Below are 13,189 nucleotides of genomic sequence, written 5' to 3'. Positions count from 1 at the left end.
CCTAACTACTCAGATACCTATCAATCTCTGCCTTAAATACACCCAATGACTTGACCTCCACTCCTGCCCGTGGCAACAAATTCCACAGATTCACAACCCTCTGGCTAAAAAAATTTCTTGCATCTCTGTTCTGAATGGGCGCCCCGCAATCCTCAAGTCATGCCCTCTCGTGCTAGACTCCCCCACCATGGGAAACAACTTTGCCACATCCACTCTGTCCATGCCTTTCAACATCCGAAATGTTTCTATCAGGTCCCCCCTCATTCTTCTAAACTCCAAGGAGTACAGTCCAAGAGCGGTCAAACGTTCCTCATATGTTAACCCTCTCATTCCCGGAATCATGAGGAATTCCTGATGTTGTATGGGCCAGAACAGTTGAATCTTATTGACTAGGTAGCCTGTACAATGAGTGGGCAAGTCGACTGTAGTAAAAGCTGTATGTGTAGGTGAAATTTCTCTAAATCTCCCAGAGAATTACCTTGATCGAGAACTTACCCTGGAGAAGGGAATTGTCCGATTTATTGCTCTGTCTTTGTGGGGAGGCCTAGAGTGGTACTTGACTTGTTTTTGAATTGTGTTTGGCTCTAGGAAGGCAAAGTGCAGTAAGGCTGAAGAGTTTCCTCGTATCTTTGGGAAGGGCGATTATGGACTCTGTGTCACTTGGAGAGAAGTTTTTTTTTTAATTGAAGTGTTGGGTGTAGAGTTCTATCTTGCTATGAGAAGGCCAAGCCTGATCATTGTCCTCTGTTTCAACCTTCATCCCCTCCCCCAACCTCTAAACCACTCTGTTCACTCCGGCAGAACCAAATTAATAATTTGACTTCGGAGTTGAAGAATTTCCATGCCCGGTTTGAGGAAACTGTCAGTATCCACGAGCAAGAGATGAAGACCCAGAACGAGCAGTTCAAGGACCTGACGAGACAGCGTGAAGCTACACTCCGAGAGGTTGGTAGCAGTAAAGAAATACATCAGCTTCATAAAAATCTGAGTCGGTCCAACTAGCTTCTCCACTCAAAGTGTGTTTGCAGCATTGGCTGGAGAATTTTAAAGCAGGAAGTAGTCCACTTGGCCCCTTTTTATGTTAAATGACCTGTCCACTTCTCATTCCCAAAGCCTCCCCTTGTTCCCTTCAGCATTAAATATTTTTGTCAATTTACATTTTAAAAGCTATTTGGAATTCTGGTTTCATCATTGTTTGTGCAAGAAGGCCATAATCTATAACAACTTCCTTTTCAAAGAGATCCTCAATTAACTTTGTTTTCTTAAACATAATGTCCCTAATAAACTGATTCCCTCTCCGCTATTAGTTTTCCACTTTTAATTCAAGTCCTTTGTAATGTTGGACATGTTCTTGTTACAAGGAACCCCATTCTCTTTCATCTCTCCTAATTGCAGCCTCCCATTCCTGAGATGATACTTAATTTACTTTTTATGCCTTTTTATTAAAAGCTTTATAAAATTGTTCCTCATTTAATTTATATATTTATTTCCAAAGCGCGTTTGGCTTCAGCTTTGTCTTAGTGTCCGTGTCTTCTCTTTATCTGACCGTAATCATGATCCATATTTAATTATAATTTAAGCCTTTCTGTCAAATCCACTAACTAATGATAATTCCCTTTGTAGTTGTGGGTGGCCTTTCTCACAGCTGGGCTTCCTGCTTTAGTGTTGTTTGCAATTTTTGATATTCTGCTTTGTGTCCAAGACCAGATTATTATGTACACATAGGAAGCAGACTAATAAACCTGATGTGATAATTAAAGTACAAAGTAAATTTATTATCGAAGTACATATATGTCACCATATACCACTCTGAGATTCATTTCCTTGTGGACATATTTAATAATCGAACAAAAACCAAAATGGAATCGGTGAAAAGCCACACCAACTTGGGCGTTCAACCAGTGCGCAAGAGATAACAAACTGCGAATACAAAAAGAACAAAATAATAATAATAAATAAATAAGCCATGAATATCAAGCATTGAGACAAATAGTCCTGGAAAGTGAGTCCATAGGTTGTAAGAGCATTGCAGTGATGGGCAAGTGAGGTTGAGTGAAGTTATCCTCTCCCTTTTCCTGCTGTAATTCTCTCTTTAATACTGTCTGCCTTCATCTCAGCAACACTTGGCAAACCTATCTCTATTTTTCTTTGCCAGCAAGCAGGTGATCAGAGGGTTAGGGATTGATTCCAGCTGGATAATGCATCAATTTCTAAGGCTAACTCTTGTTTTTTTTAAAAAATAGAGAGTCGCCTGCATTTACACGGGCAATGAAGCACTCTGCAGACAATGTCATCTGTGTTGTTACATAGTTAACAGGCTTCTTCAGTAATGATCTATGTAGACTTGGTTCTATGAGGCAATTCTGCCAGTGATGAATGTTCCCAGTTGAGGCAAATCTTGAGAAAGAAGCAAAATAGTTGGGGTTTTTTTTTGGCTAGGATGCACTTCCAGCGTAGTTAACCCGTGTTGTATAGAGTACTATAAACACTGATTTGCCTTTCCAGGTGGAGGAGTTAAAGATGCAGCTTCAAGTGGCTGAAGACGCCCGCGACAGCATCCGGCGCGACCTGATTGAAGCTCACCGTAGGATCCGGGAACAGCAGGAGACTCAGGAGGTCCAGCGTAAAGAAATCCTGGACCTGAAACGCTCGGTCACCGATGAAGTGAAGGAGAAGGAAGCGTTGCAACAATCAAACGAGGAGCTTAGGTTCAACATCAAGAAAGCAGAGAGTGAAAGAATCAGGTACAGAACTGAACTAAGTGTTTCCAGTTGGAGAATAAATAAGGAATACAAATACATTTCCCTCTGGCTCCAGCTGTCCCCTAGATGTTTCACATGGACCTAGGAGTTTGGCTCCATGGGTACCAGCAACTACAGAAGCTAGACTGGACTGCCAATACAGATGCCTTGTGCAGGAAGGCACAGAGTCGACTGTACTTCCTTAGAAGGTTGGCGTCATTCAATGTCTGTAGTGAGATGTTGAAGATGTTCTATAGGTCAGTTGTGGAGAGCGCCCTCTTCTTCGTGGTGGCGTGTTGGGGAGGAAGCATTAAGAAGAGGGACGCCTCACGTCTTAATAAGCTGGTAAGGAAGGCGGGCTCTGTCGTGGGCAAAGTACTGGAGAGTTTAACATCGGTAGCTGAGCGAAGGGCGCTGAGTAGGCTACGGTCAATTATGGAAAACTCTGAACATCCTCTACATAGCACCATCCAGAGACAGAGAAGCAGTTTCAGCGACAGGTTACTATCGATGCAATGCTCCTCAGACAGGATGAAGAGGTCAATACTCCCCAATGCCATTAGGCTTTACAATTCAACCGCCAGGACTTAAGAACTTTTTAAAAGCTATTATTAATGCTTTTTGAGGTAGTGATTTAGATGCATATCATATTTTTTACTGAGTTAAGTATTGTATGTAATTAGTTTTGCTACAACAAGTGTATGGGACATTGGAAAAAAAGTTGAATTTCCCCATGGGGATGAATAAAGTATCTATCTATCTATCTATCTACTCATGCCCTGTAGCAGAGTCTTTGCGACTTTGCCCTTCAGAGAGGGGAGTAAACTATGAATGTCCTTTGCAGCTGTTACTGAGGGAGTTCCTGTGTTGCTGTGTCTTCCAGTCTGAAACGAGCCAACGAGGAGAAGGAGCAGAAGATCTCTGTTCTGGAAGAAGCAAAGGCAAACTTAGAGAAGGAATCGGCGGATCTTCGGGCGAGTCTCCGCGAAGTTGAGAAATCACGCCTGGAAGCGCGTCGAGAGCTTCAGGACTTGCATCGACAGGTAATTTGAGTTACGGAGTATGCAATCTGAGTTTAGAATACCTTCATCTGAAAGGCCGGGATAGAGTGGTTATGGAGAGGGTGTTTCAGATAGTGGGAGAGCCTAGGACTAGAAGGCACAGCCTCAGAATAGGAGGACGTCCCATTAGAACGGAGATGAGGAGGAATTTCTTTAGCCAGGTGGTGGTGAATCTGCGGAATTCATTGTCACAGATGGCTGTGGAAGCCAAGTCATCTGAAACAGATTTGTCAGGTTCTTGAGTAGAGAGATCATCAAAGGTTATTGGGAAAAGGCAGAAGGAGGGGTTGAGAAGGAAAATAGATCAGCCATGATCGAATGGTGGAGAATATCAATGGGCTGAATGGCCTAAATCTGCTCCTATGTCTTATGGTCTTATGACAAAACTCTCAGATAAAAGGACCATTTAGAACATAGAAAATAGAAAAGTACAGAACAGGACAGGCTATTCGACCCACAATGTTGTGCTGACTCAGCTAAAAATCAAATTAAGAACACCCAAAAATTAACCTCTCCTACCTACACTATGTCCACACTTAACGTTTCTTAAAAGCCTCTAATGTATTTGCCTTTCTCGCCATTCCAGGCAGTGCATTCCAGACATCTGCCGCTCTCTGAGTAAAAAAAGTTGCCCCTCACATCCCCCTTGAACCTATCCCGCTCACCTTCAATGTGTGCCCTCTGTTATTAGATACTCTCTGTCCTCTCTGTCTATGCCTCTCATAATCTTGTAAACCTCTATCAGATCTCCCCTCAGTTTCCGGTGCTCCGGAGAAAACAACACAAGTTTATCCAGCCTCTCGAGAGAGCACGTGCCCTCTAAACCGGGCAGCATCCTGGTACGCTTCTTCTGCACCCTCTCCAAAGCCTCCTGTCCTATCCAACCAGAACTGTGTGCAATATTCCAAAAGTGGCCTAACCAGCATTTTATAAAGTCGCAAGATAACTTCCTGACTTTTGAACAATACCTTGAATACTAAAAGCAAGCCCACTCCATTAGCCTTCTTATCCACCTTATCAACCTGTGTAGCCACTTGCAAGGATATGAACTTGGATCCCAAAATCTCTCTGCTCAACAACACTGTTAAGGACCTTGCCCCTTACAGCAAACTGCCCCCTTGCGTTTGCCCTACCAAGGTGTGACAGCTCACATTTATCTGTGTTACATTCCATCTGCCGTTTCTCAGCCCATATCTGCAATTTGAACTAATTGTGCTGTATTGATAATGATTGGATCACCCGTCTTGTAAAGTCACGGCCCAGAAGAAAGCAACGGCAAGCCACTTCAGTAGAAAATTTGCCAAGAACAATCATGGTCAACCGTGATCGCCTACATCGTACGACGTGGCATCATGATGATGATGATAGTGTATATGTGTGTGTGTATGAAATGGAGATGCAACAAGATAGCCAAAAAACAAAATAAGGTAGTGTTCATGGGTTCACCCAGCACTGTGAATGTTGATTTCAGCTGCAGGAGTCCTGTACGGGAATATTTGGCGATTCTCTTTGGAACTGTACATAAAGAGTTGCCATTTTCTGGCGCCATCTTGGATCATGAGCATTACTTTGGCACGTGAGAAGTGATGGAAGGCTGCGAGCATCATTCAGCTCAGCTTGACTAAGCTTTGTGCACCACGGTTAAATTATTTCAGAATGTTAGTTTACTTCACGACACAGTTAAAGTCTTAGTTTTTCTGTTTTCCATTATTGTCTCATTTCTGCCTCGCTCACTCAAAGGAAGTCTTGCATTTCTACAACCTTCCACATTCTCGGCACTTTAATGCTAATGGGGTATGTTTGGTTTGTAGACGTGTTGGGAAGGTTACTTTAATACCAGGGGGATTTTACCCACTACCACGTTAGGTAATCGATTTTTGGGGTTCGTGCGTTTCACTTCGCCAGAGGTGGTCTTTTTTCCTTCCAAAACATTTCACGCTCTTTCCACCCCCTCTCATCCCTCAGGTGAAGACACTGGACACTGAAAAGATGAAGAAGACCAAGGAGATTGTGGATCTCCAGACCCGCGTGACTCTGGACGAGCAGCGAGAAGAAGAGAACCGGCGTGAGTCGTTTGAACTGAAACAGAAAATTCTGCAAACCGAAGCCAGCAAGGAATCCACGCGGAAAGAGGTGATTGAATAATCTTCCTTTGGGTTTAAGCTGGAATCTGACCTAAGTACAAATCGCCTTTTTCCCATCTTTCGTTTTGGACTTCCTGTGTCCATTCTGTGGGTGCCAACTCTTTCCACGGACAGGGACCTTGACACGCTAGAGCTTCTGCCTGGAAATCATCGTCTTGTGTGCGGAAATAACAGTCAAATGTACTTTTGTCATGCATAATGCTCAATCTACATTCCCTTGCCATTGCCCCAGCATAACAAGAGTGATGAGATGGGAATTAACTTTGCCTACATGAGGCAAGGTTGCCAAAATCACTTGTAAGTTTTTTAAATAACACAAGCTGGAATCAGACAGCACGGACAGAGACGTAACGGCCCATCATGATTTATTTATCTATTTATTTACTTACTTATCCGCCTGTCTGTCTATCTTTTTATTTATCTAGCTGCCCATTTATTTATTTATTCATATATCTATTTAGAGATAAAGCACAGAGTAGTCCCTTCTACCCCTCAACTCACACGACCCCAGCAACCCGACGACCCGATTTAGCCCTACCCTAATCGCGGGACAATTTACAATGACCAGTTGACCTACCCGGTACTGCGGGAGGAATCCGGAACACCCAGGGAAAACCCACAAATTCCATTGACTGAGACTCCTTACAGAGGATGCCGGAATTGAACTCTGAACTCCGGCACCCCGAGCTGTAATAGCCCTCGTGCCCAAATTGGTTCTTTCGGGGATGTCACAGTGAGCTCAGAGCGTCGGCGCAGGAACTAGCTCTTCAACTCGCCGAGTTTCTGCCGACTGCCAAGCACCCGGTCCTCCGCTAATCCCATTTGACTCTTCCATTGTTCCCAGCGACTCTCCCTCCCTCATCACCCCTAGGCTCTACCGCTTACCTACATTCTAGGGGCCTGTTAACCTCCAAACCCACGTGTCTTTAGTATGTTGGAGCAAGCCGCATTACCCAGGGAAAGACGCAGTCACTGAGCGAACATACAAATTCCATGTGGACTACACCAGAGGCTGGGATTGCACCGGGTCTCTGGGATTGTGAGACAGCAGATCCTCCGAAAACCCCATAATCTGTCTCTGGATGTATTTATGCAATTTAAAGTTACTCCTCTTCCACTGTGCTGTCAGGCAGTTTGCACAAACAAAAATAACCTCCTATCTCTGTTAGTTCTTTTGATAATTAGCTCACATTTGGGTCCTCTTGTACTGTATAAAAACCGTGCATTTGAACTCATTGAACACAGATGTTTCTGCTTTATGTGGCTTAGCTACCTCTGAGATTAATTTACTCATCTCTTGGGAGAAGACTTTGTTTATTTGTTCATGTTTTTGCGAACGGTTTTACCATCTGGATTGCAAATGTATATAAAACTGTTGCTTTTAGGGCGGTGTGAACGGACACTGTGAAGGGCAAAATTTAGAAAAGGAGCAAAGAGAAACAGCTGCTGGAAAAAAAACTCTGCGGGTCAGGCAGCATCTGTGGAGGGACAGAGTTCTTCCAGCATTTTGTCTGTTGCTCCAGATTCAGGCTTCTCGCGTCTTTTGCGTCTCCTCTTTGGAAGCTGAAGGTTGGACCCTTTAGAAGGATTTGAATTCCTGGAGAGTATTTGTGGTTGCACAGTGAATGGCAGGAAACGCACAGCAGGTCAGGCGGCCTCTGTGGAGAGAGAAACAGAAAAAATGTTTCAGATCAGGAGTCTTTGTAAAGGTTAGGAAAGAGAGAAAAGGACACAATTTTAAGCGTGGAGAAGCAAGAGAGGGATGGGAACAAGAACCACCCTACAATCTCTGACAGGGTGAGACCCAGGTTGGTTACCGTAAAGCTTAAGATAATTTTTGCCTCTGTTTTATGTTGCTAATTTTTTGTCCAATTTTTGGTAACTCACTCTTTCTTTCTGACTGTATCAAGACTGGCCAATTCTACCAGTCGTTCATCCATGTTTTCTCCGTTAGTACAGACTGACTGGCTGGGCACGTCCTCCAGTCCTGCTATTAGCAACACAGAACACAGACAAAGAAGCATAATGTGTTTCTCACTTCGGCATTAACCCACATCAGACCTATTCCTTTTTTTCCACCCTGCCTCCTTTGGTTCAACTTGCCAGAACTGGAAAAGAGGGCCAACAAGAGGTTCTGGGCTATGAAATACTTATACTCTTTCTAGAGACTCTGCCTGGGTGTATCCATCGTTTTCTATTTTTCTTCAGATAATCCCACTCATCGAAACTCATCACTAAACTCCAAGACCGAGACTTTGTACAGATTGGCAGCGACATCTCCTCCGCATTCACCATCAGCGGAGGTGCGCCACAAGGCCGTGTGCGTAGCCCCCTGCTCGGCTCACTTTGCCGTTATGATTGTGTGGCTAAGTACCACTCCGATCCCATTTGCCCACAACACCGCTGTTGTTGGCCGAATCAAAGGTTGCATATCTGAAGGACAATGAAAATCTAGTTGAGAGTTACCACAATGACAACGGCTTCTCTCTCAGCAAATCAGCAAAACCAAGGAGCTGATTATCGGCTACAAGAGTGAGAAGCCGGAGGTCCACGAGCCAGTCCTCATTCAGGGATCGGAGGTGGAGAGAGTCAGTTGCTTTAAATTCCTAGGCATTAACATATCAGAGCATATGTATCATCACAAAGACAGTGCCTCTACTTCCTTAGAAGTTTGCATGGATTCAGCATGTCACCAAACTGCAATAGATGTGCAGTGGAGAGCATCCTAACTGGTTGCTTCTTGGTACAGAAACACTAATGCCCTGGAAGGGGGAAGTCTGTAGAACGTGGTGAATACAGCTCATCTCAGGCAAAGCCCTCCCCACCACTGAGGGTATACTTACAACACGCACTGCCACGAGGAAAGCAGCATCCATCATCGAGGACCCCCGACCATCTAGGCCGTGCTATCTTCTCACTACTACCATTGGGCAGGAGGTACAGAAGCCTTGGCTCCCACACCACCAGTTCTTATTCTGTAACCATCAGGCTCATGAACGGTGTGGATAACCTCGCTCACCCCGACACTGGACTAGTTATATAACCTGCAGACTCACTTTCAAGGACACTTACCACCCTGTTTTTGAATATGAAACCCCGCTGGTTTCCTTGGTTGCGTAAGTCTAGGGAATACACACTAGGCATCCGGTGGTCTCGAGAGACCATGGATTTGTGCCTTGGAAGGTTTCCAGAGCGCAGGCCTGGGCAGGGTTGTATGGGAGACCGGCAGTTGCCCAGCTGCAGGCCTTCCCCTCTCCACGCCACCAAGGGAAGGGCACTAGGACCCAAGCAGCTTGGCATCGGTGTCATCGCAGAGCAACTTGTTGTTAAGTGCCTTGCTCAAGGACACAAACACGCTGCCTCAGCTGAGGCACGAACCAGTGACCTTCAGATCACAAGACGAACGCCTTAACCACTTGGCCACGCGCCAACTCTGGTCCTGCCAAAACAGTGAGTTTGAGACGGTTCTCCCACCCCAAACCCCGGTTTGTGTGGATGCTGTGTAATATGCAACCCTGTTACAACTCAGAGCCACGAAATAACAGACAGCACCGTGCGTGCGATTAAAGGAATCATATTTATGAACTTCAACTAAAGGATTAGTAAAGAAAAGGAAAAAACCCCAAAAAGGGCCAAATAAAATTAAACAGTCAAATGTGCACCAGTTGGAGCTCAACTCTTTCCAAAATTCATATTCACCAATCCTCAGTCAGTCTTGGGGCCTGGCTCCATCGAATCACGGTCCCCCACCAGGTCGAATCCTACGACCAGTTCTCCCCAGCGTCCTCTCTCTTCGTCTCCTGCTGAACAAAAGAAAAACCCAAGACCAGCCTTCCTAATTGGATGACCCACCTTCCTCAGCATCCCTTATCTTCAACAATAACCCAAACAGCCTGAAAGTAGAGCAGACTGCTCTCGCAGAGTTGCTAAAATGAAATACCTACAGCAGAGCAGAAAAAATGTGAACCAGGGTGTTACAAATGTTTGCACAGTATCTCTTCTTCTGCTCATCAGCTGTTCATAAAATTCTATTGTAATTCTTTTTTCCAGCAAGAAAATGATTCTCAGGGTAGTATAGACATCCGTTAGTGTCATGGAGACCATGGATTTGTGCCTTGGAAGGTTTCCAGGGTGCAGGCCTGGGCAGGGTTGTATGGGAGACCGGCAGTTGCCCTAGCTGCAAGCCTTCCCCTCTCCACGCCACTGATGTTGTCCAAGGGAAGGGCACTAGGACCCAAGCAGCTTGGCACCGATGTCATCACAGAGCAATGTGTGGTTAAGTGCCTCAGCTGAGGATCGAACCAGTGACCTTCAGATCACTGGACCGTTGCCTTATCCACTAGGCCACGCGCCAGCACTCAGGGTAGTATATGGCAACATACACAGTACGTACTTTGATAAACTTACTTTGAGAGCCTGGATTCGCCCTTGACTTCCTTCTTCTGTTGCAGCTGGCCAACCTTCAGCGGAGGCTGACGGAAGCAGAGCACGAGTTCCGCATCCGAGAGAAGGACCTGGCGGGAAGTCTGGAGGAAGCCCAGGGGAACGGGAAGAAGCTGCTGGACAACGCACGCAACCTGGAGCTGAAGCTGGAGAAAGCCCAGGTGGAAGTTCACGAGCTCTGCCTGAAACTGAGCGCCGCGGAGGGACGGGTGAACGGGTTGGAGGGCGAGCTGGCGCGGGTGGAGGGGCAGAAGCGGGACCTGGAGTTCAAGCTGAGCTGCCTGTACTCCGCCCTCCGCCGCACGCTGGGAATCAGCCGGTCCGGACGGTCGCAGAGTCCGGCAATCCGTGGACAAAGTGCCTCGCCCCACAGACGGCACTCTCCAACTAAAGGTAAACAGGCCTGACAAATCGCTCAGGACAACTTTTGCTGCCTTTCCTAGAATTCAAACAGACTGGAGCTATCAGTCCAGGAGGTTCTTTGCAAAAGATAGTGAATATTAATTACAGTTGAAACAGCTCAGAAAGTAATTTGGTTGTCATTAAAGTAGCTTCTGTAGGGTGGGTATGGGTTGGTAATCAATACAGGCTTTGCCCCCAAATCCTACTCAGAGTGAATAAATAAATAAAATATTCACACTCATTCTCCACCTGGTCACAATTACTGTACCCCTCACTTTCCCTTAATCCCTCTGTTCCTTCTAAACTATTCAGCATTCTCAGTCTCCACCTCCCAGTCCCGGACTCTCTTCCTTCGTAATTCATCACCCTTTTGATCTTTCTTGTCTAGCTCTCCCTACCTCTGAGTGTGTGTGTCTCCCTCTCCCTATCCCCCACCCCCTCACTGACCCCCCTCTCCACCTCTCGCTCCCCTCCCCTCTCTCTCCTCCCCTCTCACTCCTCCCCCTCTCTCTCCTCCCCCCTCTCTCCTCCCCCTCTCCCCTCCCCCTTTCTCTCCCCTCCCCCTTTCTCTCCCTCTCCCCTCTCCCTCACTCTTCCATTCTCTCTCACCCCCTCTGTCCCTCCCCCTTCCCTCTCTCTCCCTCCCCATCACTCTCTCCCCCTTGATAACCTATTGCACGCGCAAACCAAGTTTTTGTGATTTGTGCATATGCACTGCCAAGTCCCTCTGCACAACAACATGCTTCAGTCATTCACCATTTAAAGAATAGTCTGTTCTTCTAATTTTCCTTTCAAACTGGGTGACCTCACGTTTACCATGTTATACTCCATCTGCCAGACCCCTGCCCACTCACTGAACCTATCTGTAACCCTCTGCAGATTCTCCCCATCCCCTGCACAGTTTGCTTTTCCATTCAGTTTAGTGTAATCAGAAAACTTAGATATGTAACACTCTAACAACTCATTAACGTATACAATGAACAGCTGCGGGCCTATCATTGACCCCAGCGGAATTCTGCTCAGCACTGACCGGCAACAAAAGAAACATCCGTTTACCCGACCTTCTGCCTTCTACTGATTAACCAACCTGCTAACGTGTTACCCCAATTCCTCGCATCCTTACCTTAGGTAGCCCTGAGGTTAATGTGGCATCTTATCAAGAACCGTCTGGAAATCCAAGTGTACGACATCCACCTGTTCCCCTCAATCCTCAAAGAACTCCAGAAAGTTTGTCAAACAGGACATGTCTTTCAGGAATCCATGCTGTGTCAGCCTGATGGAATCACTTCTATCTAGATTTCTCTCCGTTTCTTCCTTAATAATAGCTTCAAGCGTTTTTCTGACTACAGGCTGGTCTATAATTACCCACCTTTTGTCTACATCCTTTTATAAACGGGCATGACTTTTACTGTCTTCCAATGCACCAGGAAATGCCCAGAGTCCAGAGAATGTTAGTAAGTTGTCACAAGCACATCTACTTTAACTTCTACCAATTCTCTCAGTATCCTGGTCGGCATCTCATCGGGACCAGGGAACTTGTCTACCTTGAGGCTCACTAGTTTGCTCATCACTACCTCTTTAACTATATGCTTTGGCATCTCCCATTGAGCAAGTACGTAGATGATAGTCAAAGACTGGATAAGCCATGGTGTGGTGCTTCCCACGGTTCAATAGGCTGTCTTAGAGATGAAGAATGAAATTGACCAGCAGATGGTGTTCACTCTCTCTGATTAAAACAGTTTTGTATAAAAATGTTACACAGAGCTGCAAATTCAAAACTCTTTGTATTTACTAGAATCAGAATCAGGTTTAATATCACCGGCGTATGTCCTGAAATTTGTTAACTTTACGGCAGCAGTACAATGCAACACATGATAAATAAGTATAGAGAGAAAAAAACACTGAATTGCGGTAAGTATACTTATATAATCATTAAAATTAAGTAATGCAATAAAAAACAGAAATTAAATATAAAGTGGTGAGGTAGTGTTCATGGGTTCAGTGTCCATTCAGAAATCGGATGACAGAGGGGAAGAAGCTGTTCCTGAATCGCTGAGTGTGTGCCTTCAGGCTTCTGTACCTCCTCCCTGATGGTAACAGTGAGAAGAGGGAATGCCCTGGGTGGTGGGGGTCCTTAATGATGGACACTGCCTTCCTAAGTAATAAACATACCAGGTGTCTGGCTGTTTACCAGGTGTATTTTACTGGAGCAGACCGACTGCTAGTCTCTTGTTTCGATACCCAATCTCTCCACACTTGCAAGTTACATAGATTACACTTTCCTGCTGCTGAATTGTCATTTGTTAAGACAAATTTTGGTGAGTAACAGCCAGGTCTTTATTTTGTATTCGTTAGTTTAATAAGGCAACTGTTACTGTAGTGTGATTGTGCAGAGATC

General features: G+C 45.4%; 1 protein-coding gene across 2 annotated transcripts in view; it reads left to right on the top strand.

The window, feature by feature from the left end:
- Nucleotides 1-13,189, top strand: part of LOC140718286 (uncharacterized) — a 135,872-nt gene that overhangs the window by 78,198 nt on the left and 44,485 nt on the right. For both annotated transcript variants that reach the window (XM_073031820.1, XM_073031819.1), the window contains exons 23-27: nt 802-945; nt 2,506-2,744; nt 3,625-3,784; nt 5,768-5,935; nt 10,398-10,782. In XM_073031820.1, the coding sequence (XP_072887921.1) occupies nt 802-945; nt 2,506-2,744; nt 3,625-3,784; nt 5,768-5,935; nt 10,398-10,782 (1,096 nt within the window). The remainder of the gene's footprint in view (nt 1-801; nt 946-2,505; nt 2,745-3,624; nt 3,785-5,767; nt 5,936-10,397; nt 10,783-13,189) is intronic.

The sequence above is a fragment of the Hemitrygon akajei genome, chromosome 29, assembly GCF_048418815.1.
Source record: "Hemitrygon akajei chromosome 29, sHemAka1.3, whole genome shotgun sequence".
In the NCBI taxonomy this organism is placed as follows: domain Eukaryota; kingdom Metazoa; phylum Chordata; class Chondrichthyes; order Myliobatiformes; family Dasyatidae; genus Hemitrygon; species Hemitrygon akajei.
Note: the sequence above shows the minus strand (reverse complement) of the source record. Positions and strands in the feature narration are given on the sequence as shown.